The sequence below is a fragment of the Leishmania infantum genome, chromosome 36 (genome assembly GCF_000002875.2).
Source record: "Leishmania infantum JPCM5 genome chromosome 36".
Taxonomy (NCBI): Eukaryota; Euglenozoa; class Kinetoplastea; order Trypanosomatida; family Trypanosomatidae; genus Leishmania; species Leishmania infantum.
This window is the reverse complement of record NC_009420.2, coordinates 914937-929587: the sequence shown is the minus strand read 5'-3', so window position 1 is coordinate 929587 and position 14651 is coordinate 914937. Positions and strand designations below refer to the sequence as shown.

Sequence of the window (14651 nt, the reverse complement as noted above, 5' to 3'; positions counted from 1 at the left end):
GCACCTATACCGTGTGTGTCATTCATGAAAGAAACGGGGAGGGAATAAGAGCAAGGGAGGCAGGCGTGCACGCGCGGCGGACAGAGCAGAGAAGGATAGCCCAAGAGAGGAGAAAGATAAAAGCGCCTGTGTGACGAGCACGCAGACAACGAAGAGGAGAAGGACTACAGCTTCTAGTTCTCTGCCGCCGCCGCCGCTGGCGTGTGCTGTATCCAGCGAAGCAGCCGAATTGCCCAGGGCACAGGGCACGCCATCAGTAACGGGTAGACGACGGTTGTCGCCCACGCCGAAGTGTAGCAGTAGCGCTCCTGTCCTCGACATATGGCATTTACACAGCACGCCGCCGCCTTGTCGAGCTCCGCGTTGCGCTTCTGCAGGTGTTGGGTGTAGGAGTCGCGGTAAGTCGACGTCGACCACCCCCGCGAACCCATGCTGCCACCTCCCTCACTCTCGGGGCTCGCCGCCGATGAGGATGGCGTCGTGGGCGACACTGCCCGCACCGTAGTGGGCATGCCGGGCGAGCTCGACAAGAGAGAGCTCATCACCGTTGGCACACCGTACTGAATCTCGTTCAAACAAAGGAGCGTCGTCCGCACCTCTCGTGCCGGGCGGCGTGTGCGAGACCGTGCCGCTGCCGTCGTCTTTGTCTCTGACGGCGCACCACTGCCACTACTATTCATGTACTCGCACCGCTGCTGGGCGATCCACTCCCGCATCGAGTAGTGCATGCCCACCATGCCCCACTGCGACGCCGCATACTCGGGGTTGTCTGCGGAAAGGGTGTAGTTGGCGGCAGCGGAGACAAGGGTGACCACTTGGGCGTAGTCACCACGCCGCTGCGCCGCTTTGGGTAGCCCACCTGCATTCGAAGACGAGTTCGATGCGGACAACAACAGAGGTAACAGCTGACGCACCACCATGAGCGGGGACAGCAGGTTCGTCTGAACGAGGCGCTCCGCGGAGTCGTCGGCGCGGTCGCAGAGCCGCTTGGACGGGTACGTGTGAGCAGCGTACACGATCATGTCGAGTGGGCCATCCAGCTCCTTGGCCGCACGTTGCACCTGCAGCCGCGAGGATACATCCACGGTCATGACAACAAAGGCACCACTGTGAAACGAGCCAGCAGCGCGGCCACCGCCCGGCAAGCCCGCGATATCGAGGCTTTCAGCTTCCTTTGTGGCCTTGAGGACATCCGCCTGCAACTCTTGCAGTTTTATTTTGCTGTAGTCCCACGCAATAACACGCGCGCCGCGGGCATAGAGCTGCATGCAGAGACGCCGCCCCATCTCACTGCAGGCACCCGTGACAACCACCGTTGCCCCGCTAATCTGGCGAGGGCGGTACATTAAGAAGGAAGCAACCGACCATATCGCCCACAGCGCTCCACAGATAAAGGCGAGGAGTATCATCCTCGATGCGACCGGACAGATGGAGGGGAAGACGTGGCGTATGGGTGAGCGTTCCCTGATGTGCGATGGACCTGCCGCTGCTGCTACTGCTTTTTCTCGCTGTTGCTTATACCACGCCTGCTCCGTATGAGTGCGCCTCCCCGGTGTTGTCGTACACGTGCGTCTGCGTGGGCGTGCGGCAGTTCTGACGGCAACGGCGAAATATCAAAAACGGAAAGAGAGAGCAAGGGTGGTAAGGTACAGAAAACAAAGAGAGAGATGGCTGAGAGGGGAGCTGCCACGTCGGCGCTTAGCTTTCGGTGGCGGAGAAGCTTGATGGACAATGGCGGCCAAGGCTCGAAGGCTCTTCTTCCACCGCGTGCGTGTGTGTGCGTGCAAAAAAGAGTTGGACAAGTGGCGCTGCAGTCCTCGATCCTCACGTGATCAGAAGCTGCGCGGACTTTCTTAGGCTGATGCTGTGCGCCATCATCTGCGGAACGGGGCGTCTGCACCTGTGGGGGGTGGGTGGGTGGGCGCGACTAGGTTGGGTGCGAGTTGTTAGTGGCCGCCGACGCGAGCGCGTCGCTGATGTAAGCCCTGGAGCCGAGGTCGGCGGCGCGGATCGGCTCTGGGATGCGGTGACGCAGCATCGTCATTACCAGCGCAGTGGCAACGGCAAAGCCGATGCAGTGGCCTGGAGAGACATAGATGCACTTTTTAACGCTGTTTAGGTGCCTGTGCACGACGTAGCCGTAGAGCTGCGTTGGCGACGACGTGCCAAGCAGGGGCAGAAGACGAGGAAGGGATGGGCTGCTCGATGCTGCCTCGCCTAGCGTCTCCAGCGCTGCCTCCACTGCCTCCCGCGTCAGCCCATCCACTTGAAGCATCTTCTTTGAGCACCCAATCGTCGGTATGTCGAGCGCAACACCGAGGTGCGTTGCCAGCCCGCACCGGCGGGGATGCTGCACCCCGTTTCCATCCACGATAAGCAGCTGCGGCATCGTCTGCGTAGCCAGCAGCTCTACTCGCACAGAGTCGAAGAGATCGCAAACCGGTTGGATCTCGCGAAAGGCAAGAAAGCCGGTCATGTACGGCTCCCGCAGCGTGCACCTGTGCATGTACGTCTTGACCTGCTCCATGGACGGGTAGCGCAAGATAGCGAGGCAGGCGACACCGTCGTCCGAGTCGGGGATGAAAGAGATGTCCACGCCACCAACGAGCGTGAGGGTCGGCAGTGGCTGCGCGACGGCAGCCGCGCTTTGCCGAGCCTCGTCGAAGCGGAGCTGACACCACAGGGCTTCCCAGGGGGAGCTGAAGCTTGATGGGACGCATATCGTCGAGCCGGCGTCGTGCGCTGCACTGTTGCCCGTCGCGCCTGTCTGTGGGCGTGCCAACAAGCTAGCCTCGAAATTCGGCAATGCGAAGCGTTGGTGCACGAAAGCCCCATCCGGCGCTGCACCCTCGTTGCGTGGCGCATGCAACTGCACCGTACTGCTGCCGTGGTTGCTGAGGTGGCGGCAGTAGTAGTACTCTGTGCGCGGTACATCTGCCAGCAGCCCAACGCGGAGCTGCTCCGCTTCCCAAGCCCTCGTCTTCTCTTCACTGGGCTGCGGGGCTGCGGCTGAAGAGGGTGCTTTTGGTGTGTGTGCTTCTGCAGATCGCCCAAGAGCGTCGGCAGCGTCTTTGCTCTCAGGGCGCTGCTGCTGCTGCGGCGGCTTCTCACCCATGTGCGGTGTGCACCGTCCACCAGAGTCAATGAACAGTGCTTTTCAAGTGGTTGCCTGACCGTGTATGGGCGTCGGAAAGGCAAGGAGAGAGGGAGGGGGTCGTGAGTGACGGATCTGCGACGCAGAGAAGCTGGACAAGTGCCGCCACCAAGGCGCAAGCACGGAGACACAGAGACATGCAAAACGTCGTCGGTGTCTCGCCGTGCGTGCTTGTGCCTGTGAGCAGGAATGCGGCAGGAGAAAAAGGAGAGAGATCGTGTATTCCGTTTTCCAAATCGAGCGCTGCACTCAGCATGAAGTGCGTGCCTGGGAGGGACGTGCGCGCAGACGATTCCTGCCACCTCCCTGCCGCTGTGAAACGACCGTCAAACGACAAGCTGTCACGCCAAACGCTGTGGCCATCGGCAAAAAGCACACCAGAGTACCGTGTGAGAAGCGTCTGGCTTGCTCAGGTTCGGCTGCCGCCACTGACGCTGTTCCTTGTCTACTCTTCGCCCGCGCGTACATGAAGGCGCTTCAAGTACAGAGATACCCTCATCACGGTGTGCGGCTAAGACTCTTCGCTCTCGCTGTCCTTTCGATATCTGGCCCAAATCGCTTGAGAAGGCGCTGCAATAAGCGCGCAAACAAAAAAAACTCGTTTCAACGTGTCCGCTCTCTGCCGTACACCAGGAGTCGAATTCCTCTCTATCCACCGGGCTGCCACAGGCCCCCATATCGCGTGCTGCGAAGCAGCGCTAGACACACGCACTCCAGCAACGCGCCGACTCAGTCATCTGAGCACGGCCTGCGCCTCAAACGCTACCCACTCGCCCTCCTTGCATGTCTCGCCTCGCGGCCGCTCCCTGTAAGCCGGTCGCCACCTGGTGCATCTCCAGGAGTGGCGCAGGCTCCCCGCACCAGCTGGCACTGAAAGGCCCGGGTTTGGAATACGCTCGAGTCACGCTGGCACGCTGCCCATCACATGGGCGACACCGACGTATTGAATGTAGCAGCTCGCCCCGACGCAACTTCAATGTACGACCTGACCACCGACATCAGCAGTGATACATCGATCGGAACTTCTCCCCACGTAGGTAGGTGCACGACCCTGTAGCCACCAGATGTATTTCGGCATTTTGACAGGGATGGGGGGCTGCCCAGACTCAGAGTGGGGGGCGCTGGACCCTGGTATGCACACACACACTGAGGTGTGTCCACCCCGCCCTTTCAGCAGGGGTATCATCGTTTTACACGAGACAACGAACGAGTCGATTCGAAACACCGAAGCAAAGGTGCTGGTGCTTCTTTTGGACGGGAGCACGGTTACCCGCGCACACTGGCAACGCAGCAAACGGCATAGACGCTCGCTGGTGTTGTGATGGTGACATCAAGGAAGGAATAGGTGATGATGATGCTCCTCGGCAGACGAAGCTGCCGACAGCGCCGTGCGTTTCGCGACTGCGTGCGCGCTAAGATAGGCACACGCGTTTGCATGGATGATGTGGGGGGGGGGCGTGTGAGGGAGTGCGTGCAAGCATGCGCGCTGCACGCAACAACGTGCACACAAAACGGTCTTTTGACATCAAGATTGACGCGGTGTTTCTTTTTCTGCTGATGATTGCTGCACCGACGCGATGGCGGTAGCCCACCACCGCTGCTATCGGCACCGTCGTCACAACACAGGCGCACCTGCGGGTTCACAAGCTGGCGCCGGCTTCCTCTCACGCTTTTGCACGCGCCCCAACGACACAGAAACGTCGTGACGCACAGACACCTCTTTCAACAGCGCCTCGGCTTCAGGAGAAGGGGTGCCTCGCAGCGTCGAATCGTTCTTTCTTCCGGACGCTTCGAAAAGCAAGAGCGGGATGATCAGCACGAGTACTCCCCTACGAGTCGTCACTCTTTCTCTTGCGCTCCAGCTAGTGTTTCACAAGTTGGACTTGTTTGGCGCTAACTGATCTGCCGGGTCGGAGAGCTGGCTACCAAATCCAAGGCAGCCCAGCAGGTTGATATTCACACTGCGCACCTGGCGAAGGAACGTGGTGCGACTCAAGAACTTTAACTGACGCTCCATCGTGTGCTCGTTTATGCGAGCCTGCAGCCTCTTCACATTCTCTGGGTTATCGAAGTAAAAGCTGTTGGAAACAATGCTGTCGCCCATCAGCACACATGTCAGCGGCAGGAACTGCATTGTCGTCTCAGCTGTGAGGCCCATGAGGTTCTTGTAGAGACGGTCCATGGCGGCCACGGCGGCCGGGTCGCTGCCAGCCTTGGCGAGCTTGGCTACCTCGGGAGCGGACTTGAGGGGAACGGATGCCTTCGGCCCCTCCTTCTCGTACGCGTAGTTGAACTCCAACCCACTACCGCTTGTCGCAGCCTCCCAGATGGGGGCCACCGTCGAGTCCAGGCCCTTCGCACGCGCCTTGGACGCCATGTAACCGGCAAGTGCCTGCACGTACTTCGAGTCCTCGTTGGCGCACCAAGACATGGACAAACAGCCGCACTCCAGCGCCAGCACGACATAGCTGTCCGAGACACCCACATAGTGGATGAGAGAGGAGCCGACGCCGGTGCCGGGGGCCACGACCATGCAGCGGCCGTGGCCGATGGTGCTGCCGACGGGCTTGCCTTCCGACAGCGCGTCCCACTGCGTGCCCTTCCACATGACCTTGAAGTAGTCGGACAGCATGCCGGCGTTGCTCAGAGCCAGCACGCCATAGGAGCCAGCCTCCAGATCGTTCAGAAGCGCGCTGCGGCCCTTTGGAAACAGCTCCACTGGGTAGTCCGCCAGCCGCGCAGTGCCCTTCAGGTTGTTGAAGGGGCCGGCGAGCTGTCCGTTGGTGACAGGTCCCGGCACACTCACGGCACCGGACGCGACACGACGCAGGAAGGGACCAGCGCGGTAGGGCAGGTTCTTCTTCAGGTGCTGCAGCACCTCATCGAAGAACTCGAGTAGCTGGCGGATGTCGCGCTTCGTCACCCTGAAGCGGACATAGATGATGTGCAGGCCGCTTCTATCGTGCTGCGCCGCTTGAGCAAAGCCGACGCGCGCGTTCGTGCCGCCAACATCGCACACAACGTAGATGGGGCCGGTGGACCAGGAGGCGTCGCCCTTGATGGTCGGGGCCAGCTGCTCGAGTTGGATCTCGTCTGTGAGGGACATCGTGAAAATAGACAACACAAGAAAAATGGGAGAGAGAGAGTGACGGCTAGACTGTGGTAGCTGCAGAGCCGTATGTATGTGTGCTGCTGCTTCGTTTAGAGCTGTGATTTTGGTGGAACGCCGCGGAAGAGACTATAGGGAGAAAGAGCGGACACGAGGGACGCCTTCGCGTGTGTATGCGTCCTGTATACGCGCGTGCGAGTGGTTTCCTTTTTAGTTTGCAGTGGAGACATAGAGATGACAGAGCGGTGCCAAGCTTCGGCTGCTCCGAAAGCGGTTGAGTGCGCAGAAAAAGGCTCTAGTCGAAACACGATGATGGATAACACGCCACGGGAGGCGGTACGTGCAATCGATACATGCGCGAAATGGACGCGAGGGCACGTGCAACTCAATGCAGCAAAAAAGAAAGCGACAACAGCGAAACAGACGACGAGTACAGCGTGAGGCGGGGTTGAAAGGGGTCATCAAAATGGGTGTGCGGGATGGTGCACCGAAGTACACCTCCTCGAATGCCTTCCCTCACCCATGCGGAGATGAGCAGGATACATCAACAGGGAAAAAAATGAGCAGCTCTCATAGCAAAGAAAGAGAGCTAGCTGCTGCATCCATTTTCGGTTTTGAAACACCCTTCTCGAAGGCGGTTGCAGCAGCAAGCACGCTACTGTCCGTTGGGCATATTACGTTAGAGACTACCACCGGGTGCTCAAAGAGCGACGCTTCGTCACGAAGTTCGTTCCTCGCCGGCTTTTTTTTCTCTTGCTCACCTTGAAGTTAGCTATGTAGGCGACCCACGCACAGAGAAGGGCTAGGGAAACCAAGGCTGGCCTCGGGTTCACCGCCGCCCCCTCAACCGCACGAACATTAAAGTACTCGCACGCGAGCCGGCGTTGGCACGGGCGGCATTCAACGCGTGCCAACATGACCACTTGAAACCCAAACACAACAACGACGCCCTTGCTTCTTGGGCGGCCGAAATAAGATGATGAAACGAAGTCATCGGCGCCTCGGTCACAGACATGCATGACCACTCTTCGTCCTGCACTCTCTCAACAGCAAACACGCGAAACGAAAAAAAAAGGGGCCAATCCATCATGACGACCTCGCCGTCCACACAAACGCATACATATACATGCAAACAGACATACATACCCTAGCTGTTGGCAAGCAACCAACCCAGCCCCCTGCCGCCACTACCGCCACTCCCCACCGTCGTTACACCTTTTTGATGCCCAGCGTGGGGTTCGAGAAGCCCATCCTCTTTGTCGAGGTGGAGGAGTACAAGTTGTGGAACTTCTTCTTCATGCCTTTGGTCGACATCAATCCAGGCACGGTGGGGTTCTTGATGGACCGCTCCACATCGGCCCTGTAGGACGGAGCATTGCGATGCATCTCGATCGAGAGGTTGTCTACCGCATAGAGCTGACTCTGCTGCTTGTGCTCGCTGGTCACGCCGCCACCGCCAGAGCTGGCCGTGGCGCGGCGGCTCTGGTGCAGCTCCTCTAGCCCTTTGAAGTACTGCCGAATCCGGTCCGTTTGCACCCAGTTGTACGCAAAGTGCTCCATGGTGTGCTTGGTGGAGTAGGTGGTTGGATCGTAGTTCTCCTGGTACGCCTTGGGGCGGAAGCGCTGTGAGCGGAACCAGAAGGGATTGCCAAAACGAGGGTAGAGGCCGATGCGGATGGCCTGCGCCTTGGCGACGCGCAGCTTCACAACGGCCTCGGGGTTGAGGGGCATGATATCCTGTGGGTACATGTGGCCGGTGCGTGTCAGGAACCGGGAGATGGTCGCTGGGTTTTTGTAGTTCAACTTCATATAAACCTCCGGCGCCGGTCTCTGAAAGCCTTGCGGATCCTTGTCCTCAATGTCAAACGGCTGCGCGTTGCGGAACTGCTGGATGGCAACGTCACCGACTGTGTCACCCATGCGCCACCGTGTTAGGTTTGTGAAGAGTTGCTCATCGGGGAAGCGATGGTAGTGCAACTGCACTTGCTGGCCAAACAGCCACCCCTCACGCCCGCGCTTGCGGCCGCGGTACGCCGGCTTTTCCTGCGGCGTCGTGTGAAACGGCTGCGCGTCGTCCTTGGTAAGCAGACTGATGTACTCGTTCCACGGCTGGCGGCACACGGCAAACTGCGACATGGCTGTCGCGTACATCGGCGCGTTGCGCGCCGCAGCAGGAATGCGGTTCATATTACTCGAGATCCGAAACAAAGGGTAAAAGAAAGGAAAAGAGGGGGAGGGGAGGCGGTGACAGGCGCACCTCTTGCAGTCACACGTGGGCGCGTGCCCGTGTGCTGTGCATGCGTGTGATTGTATGCTCCTGGTGCACTACGCGGCAGCGAGTGGGAGCAGAGAGCGGCCCCGGAAACCTCTGACGAGTCGCACGCACCACGCAGCACCTTGCTTCTTTCATGTAGCGCGGGTGTGTGGACAACAGCGACAAAGGAAGCGTAGGGGAGGAAAGGTGTAGAGGGTGAGGGTGAAGCGTGAAGAGAGAGCGCTCGACTCGACAATCTAAAAGGCGGAGAGGTGCCCCAAACATCGTCAGACTGCTGGCGTCGGCTTGTGGGGCGAGGGAGAAGTGCGTGCGTCACATGTGTCCTTCTCTATCACCGTCTTTGTAGCAAGCACACTGCGGTGAGCGCCCACGGTAGCTTCGCCACCCCGTTCTCGTTTCTTCGACTTTCTTTTCCTTGTGTGTTCACCGCTGCGTCTGAGACTTTGGGAATGAGCGGAGTTCGCTGCACGGATGACCATCCCTGAAGGCAGAGAAAACACGCTCACTGCAGCACTAGCAGAGGGACAACTTACAGCCTTGCACAAGCACTGATGCTGTAAGCGGTCTCGCACGGCCGCCCCTCGCTTCTGTTCCCTGCCAGCAGAGGCAACTCAGGGCGATGGCAAATGAAGTGGGAGTCGGAGTCAATGAAGGCAAACAACGCATACACACACAAGCGGCAAGCCTCAGATGTGCGCGCTGCAGACACCAAAGAAAGGCGCCATGCAGCATCACTCGATTTGCAGCTGGAAATCGAAAGAAGCAGGTGACGCTGGTGTTGGTGGACAAGGCACCACTTATTGCATACAGGTACGGGCACGCATACCTCCTCCCTTACTTCACCCACCCGCATGACCGGAAAGCAATCACTCCCCCTCTAGCTCCTAGGACTCTCTCCTTCTTTTGCCATCCGCGAAGCTGTGGTTGCTGCCCCCTCCTTCTCCTCCGCCTGCGGTGTTGTGCCGCAGCTAGCCTCAGCGGCTCCTTCATCTCGCGTCGCCGACGCTGCCGCCGCTGCTTCTTCGAAGGCAGCGACCAAAGCTTTATCGGGTGAAGGACCAGATTCCACACGCAACTTTCCTGGATCGCCACCGCCGCTGCAGCCTTTGCCGATGATCACCGCGTCAGTTCCGCCTGCGGCTGTCTCACCATTGCACCGCCCGTCTTCTGTGGCGTCGCTTGTCGCTGCCGCTAGCGCAGCATCATCCACGAAGCAATGCGATTCTACTCCTTCTTCCGTCATTTGCAGATAGCGCTGCCGCTGTCGAGGAGTCGCGGGCGCCAATGAGCTTGCCAGCCTCTCCATTACCCGCTCTTGCCTATGCTGGCTTTCAAGCAGAGCGGCAAACGCCGCGTTGGTACGTTGCTGAGCGGCCGCCGCCTCCTGCTGGCCCAGCCAGCGCAGTAGAGGGTCATTCTCTTCAAAGTACGGCAGACTCGTGTTGTAGGTCCGCAGCAGCCTAGAGGAGTAGCCAAGTAGCCAGAGCGCCACCCCCAACATGGTCCCTCCGACCATGCCCCACAGGTACATCAGCTTCACCTGCTGTGTCACTCGACGCAGCCACGCGAGCTTGCTGAACAAGCTGGAATTTAGTCCAGAAACAACACTAATGAAAGAAGTTGCGTACTGCTCCACAGGGGCGGCAGGCGCTCGCAGTGAGCCCGGCTGCGGGCTGTTGGAGGGCCACAACCAATGCGACGCCACCCACGCCTGTGCCTGCCGTAGTGGGGCGGTCCAATGTTGGAGCAGGCGCAACAGCACTACGTCCACCCATACATGCATTGTAAGCAGGCAGAGAATAAGCAGGCACGCCACCGACACGCAAGCGCTGACAGTCAACAGCAGCGTGGCGTTGATGCCGCGCTGAGCAGCGTCGGGATGAATAAACGCCTCTACCGCCTGTGCATTTCCGACGCTCGTTGACAGATGCACGTCAGGGTGCACCGCAATTTGGCGAGCGCGCAGTCGCGGTAGGGTGGTCGCGCGCACCAGCCGAATCAGCAACCACCAGGTAAGGAGGAGGACGAGAAGCCGCAGCAGCACCCACGCGGCCAGCTCGACTGAAGCAGAGGGAAAAAGTGATGTGCTTATGTCACCGGCAGCAGCTGTATGACGCCATACAGATTCTGCCAGCCGCTCATAGGCGCGTTCGCGGTGGCGGGTGAGGACCTCCACCGCAATTGCGTGTCGGCCGACTTCGTCTCGGCATGTCAGGCGCTCTCGCGCATGCTTGAGCCACTGCGCCAGCGTTGTAAGAAAAACGAGGACAGACTCATAGGACGGCGGTAGTGACGCTGTCGCATTAGCGGGCGCGCCCTCTTCCATTCGTCATGAACTCGATGATCTGATTCCGTCAGATAAAATGCGCTTGCTAGGCGTTCCTGGCCGTGCAACTGTGTGTGCGTGTAAGTAATGCGATCCGGTAGGTATGCCTGCCTTTTCGTTTGATTTACGTGTGTGCGTGTATGAGTATGCACATGTGAGCTGGACGACGCCGGCGCTGCCTGCACGCAAAAGCGCCGCGACGCATGAGCCCACACGCAGGCGAGGAGGAGGAGGAGGGTACAGCCCTGGCCGCTGTTGGGGAGGAGCACAAACGACGAGTCCAAGGAGAAGATGCGTTGCACACGCGTAAGTAGAGAAGCAGCCACAGAAGACAGCTTATCCCTCTCACAGGGGGAGGGGGCTGTGAGGAATGGAGAAGCAGCGGAGGGGAGAAAGCCGAAGCACTCCAGTACGCGCAGAGACAAACGAAGTTGCCTTGAGTGGATGCCAGAGAGCACGTGGCCTTGATAGAAAGACAGCGGGAAAGAGGAGGAGGCAGGATTGTATCTGACGAAGTCAGATTCGTTGCTACTACGTCACTGTTTCTTGCCCTGGCGAAAGGGAGAGAGGTACACCAGCGGCAAAAGCGGCGAGAGGTGGGGGGGTAAAGGAGGTGAAAGCTGGGTGGGGGGGTTATAGAGGGAGAGGAGGGAAAAGAAGAAGAGCCCCGGCTTGGTGGTGGTGATAAGTTTCTCGCCTGTATAGAGACAGGAGATCGTGCGTGACGGCCAGAAAACACGCGACAGAGGACGAGCTTGAGAGTCGCTAACGACACAGAAAACCGAGTAAATCAAAAAAAAACGAAAAGGCTGGAGGGAGGGAGAGAGGAGTGAATGAGGGCGCGAGAGCGACACACTCACGAAAAAACGACAAGTCCTCCGTTCAATCCATTGCTCTTATTCGTTTCTGTTATTAGCCTGCTTTTCTGTTTCCGTTCATGATGTGTTTGGTAAGGATCGAAACCTACTCCTCACGCGAGAGAACATCCGAGTGCACTCGTGAAGGGAGGACGTGTATCAGGGTATTTGTATCTCCACATACACTCGCGTGCGGCTGCGTTGCTCAGCGTACATCGACTTGCCGAACGCGATGGTTTCGCTTCTGCTTTTGGTGTGCAGTGTGTCATCATCAAGGGGAAAAGGATAGCAAGAAATATATATATATATATCGAAGCGGGAGGGGGGAGGAGGATGTGAAAGGGATGGAGGTGGGGGAGGGGTATAGAAGACGACAGAAGCAGGGGTGGGGGTGGGCCGAAACAGAACTTCGACACACCCGCGAAACAAGCAACGTCGAAAAGAACAGCACCTATGGGGGCGAGGCAAAGAGGGGTTTATGAATATAGGAGGGGAGGGAAGAGGTGTTAGTCATCGTATTACCAACCCAGCGAAGCACACGAGCACGAGAGAAAAACGACGCCCGTTGTCCTTGTGAAAGAACAGAAACGACTGAGAGAGTGTCCGCTTCAAAAAGAGAGCAGGCACAAACCAAATTATGGCAAGGGGGTACGGGGGGGGAGGGGAAGGGGAAGCACAGAAGCAACGAAAGAAAAATGTGGGAATAAAAACGCGGTGGCATGGAAGTCGCACCCCAGCTGCAGGAGGCGTGTATGGAACTACTCCCTTTTCTTCGCTAGCCTGAGGCAGGGAAGAAAAATGAGAGAGCGACATCGAGGCCATCAAACGAGTCGGCACATTCGTCTCCGTGGACTCGACTTCTGGGGGAGGTGTGCGTGTGTGTGTGATCGAGCCGCTTACACCGAGGGCCACACCGGTAGGAATCGAGTGCGTCTTTCATATAAGGGCATCGATGCACTTAGATTCTCTGTCTAAGTACGGACGAGAGTGCGGAGTCACCCGTCCTTCCAGCTTCCTGCCTCACTGGGGTGCCGAATGCGCAGTGCTGGAGGGGGGGTGGACTTATTCTGCAAACAGGGACAGTGACAATAGCGAGAGAGAAGGGACCATGAGGTCGCTGGGGGCCCTTTTCTCGAAGAAAATACAATCTAGAAGTAGCACTGACAGGTGAAACAAAGATCTGGCTTCCACTTGAGAAGGAAAAAGAAGCTTGATCGCCCACCCCTCCCCCCGATTTCGACGAACCGATGCCCCGAGAACAGCGTGAAAGGATAGATGAAAAGGCACAAAGAAAGACACTACAAAAGAAAAGAAGGCAGCCCTTTCCGCAGGGACTGATGAGCGCACTGGCTGGCGTAGAAGGGACTGGAGGCCAGGAAGAGAGAGAGAGCAAGCGAGCGAGCGAGTCAGTCGTCAGCATTAACTCTGCAAGGCATGTCTTCATTGGCCTTTGTACGCATGCGAGACCGGGGCGCTGCTTTTCCTCACACTCGGCACCCGATCCACACCCCAGTGCTCACAGACATGTGCATACACATGCAGCGGTGCACTGAAGCAGCAAGTCCTGTTTGAAATCGCTTCGTTGTGTGCGCGAGGAACCGAAGAGAACCCATTCTCTTCATGTTACCACCTTATGCTGTAGGGGAAGGCAAAAGGAAGGGGCTCCTACGGCCACGCCTCGTCAGAAGAAGCCCTTGGGTCTCTCGTGCGCACGCACCTCGCCAACAACGGTCTTGTGCAAAACGTTGTTTAGGTGACTTAACACTCCCCCTCCTCCCCCTCACCGGTGGCCCAGAGAGCAGATACACGAAAGCACAAGAGATTGACAATGACCATCTTACCGCGTATCGGCGGTGGAACTGGAAGGGACACAGAAATATATATGCAGGGGGTATACAGTGGGATGAGAGCTGCTGATGCCGGCTGGGATGGCGCAGAGCGGATCAACAAAGGCAGGGTGGGGTGGGGGTGGGGGGCATCAAAAGAAAATATGGAGTGCAGAGGCAGCGGCGTCGTCGGTTTTCTTGGACGTCGCCCACCACACCTTCTCACTCGTACCACCCCCTTTCCCCGCGCATACACCGACACACATCGCTGAGATCCACGCATGCACCCACATATACTTTTCTCTGTACCTGCTAAAACAAAAAAAGATCTCTATTCTTTCCTTTCGCCGTGTTGACTTCATATCGTTTTTTTTTTTTTAAGAGGGGCGATGATGCACACCTCCTCGGCATGTCGGTGTGGGTTCTTCCAGGCCCACCAGCTGTACTCGCCCCGTTCGACTCACCGTGAACGCAAGTACACATTTGACAGAAGCCAGAGGGAGTGAGAACATCAGCTGATGCTTATACCACTTCAGCATCCCCATGCTACCAACACAGAGCGTCTTCAACACGAGTAACACGGAGGAATGGCTGCAGGAAGGGGGGGGGGCGGGCGGGGGTAGAAAAGGAGAGAGCAAACGCAAAGAGAAGGGATCCCCGGTAGATGAATATATATATATACAGACACACGTGTTCACTTACTCAAAATCAGTTGAGCACCACCTCGCACATCGAGGCGATGCACACACGCACTCAAACCCGTTTATTCACAAACAGCGGAGGCTCTGGTGAGAGCGATCCCGGCTTGAATTAGAAAAGAGAATAAGAACAACAGAGAGAGAGGGGAGGAAGTAAAAAAAAAACGACACACACACACAAGCAGGGGAGAAAAGCACCGCATATGCACACCTGCCGCACCGGATACCATGGCGGCAACCCTTCAGCAACAAAGAAAAAAAGCGAACAGAAACATGTGTGGTTCACTGCGTTGCGATCAGGACGACGACGCGAAAAAAAAAGCATGCAGCACACGGCTTTCACGCACGTACACACACACACACGCGCACGTGTGCACGTGTTTAGTATGCGGAAAGGGGCGTGGCT

The 14651-nt window shown here is 57.9% G+C and overlaps 5 protein-coding genes across 5 annotated transcripts; all 5 read right to left on the bottom strand.

Annotated features, from left to right (window-relative positions):
* Positions 1-173: 173 nt before the first annotated feature.
* LINJ_36_2470 (conserved hypothetical protein) lies at positions 174-1409 on the bottom strand (the record flags this gene model as incomplete). Its single annotated transcript, XM_001469790.1, has 1 exon — positions 174-1409. One exon carries the CDS (start codon positions 1407-1409, stop codon positions 174-176), a length of 1236 nt encoding a protein of 411 aa, XP_001469827.1.
* Positions 1410-1927: 518 nt separating this feature from the next.
* LINJ_36_2460 (putative endonuclease V) lies at positions 1928-3115 on the bottom strand (the record flags this gene model as incomplete). Its single annotated transcript, XM_001469789.1, has 1 exon — positions 1928-3115. The coding sequence occupies one exon, from the start codon at positions 3113-3115 to the stop codon at positions 1928-1930; it is 1188 nt and encodes a 395-aa protein (XP_001469826.1).
* A 1909-nt stretch (positions 3116-5024) lies between these two features.
* Positions 5025-6260, bottom strand: LINJ_36_2450 (glucokinase; the record flags this gene model as incomplete). Its single annotated transcript, XM_001469788.1, has 1 exon — positions 5025-6260. One exon carries the CDS (start codon positions 6258-6260, stop codon positions 5025-5027), a length of 1236 nt encoding a protein of 411 aa, XP_001469825.1.
* Positions 6261-7472: 1212 nt separating this feature from the next.
* On the bottom strand, positions 7473-8450 carry LINJ_36_2440 (conserved hypothetical protein; the record flags this gene model as incomplete). Its single annotated transcript, XM_001469787.1, has 1 exon — positions 7473-8450. One exon carries the CDS (start codon positions 8448-8450, stop codon positions 7473-7475), a length of 978 nt encoding a protein of 325 aa, XP_001469824.1.
* A 965-nt stretch (positions 8451-9415) lies between these two features.
* Positions 9416-10864, bottom strand: LINJ_36_2430 (conserved hypothetical protein; the record flags this gene model as incomplete). Its single annotated transcript, XM_001469786.1, has 1 exon — positions 9416-10864. The coding sequence occupies one exon, from the start codon at positions 10862-10864 to the stop codon at positions 9416-9418; it is 1449 nt and encodes a 482-aa protein (XP_001469823.1).
* Positions 10865-14651: the final 3787 nt, after the last annotated feature.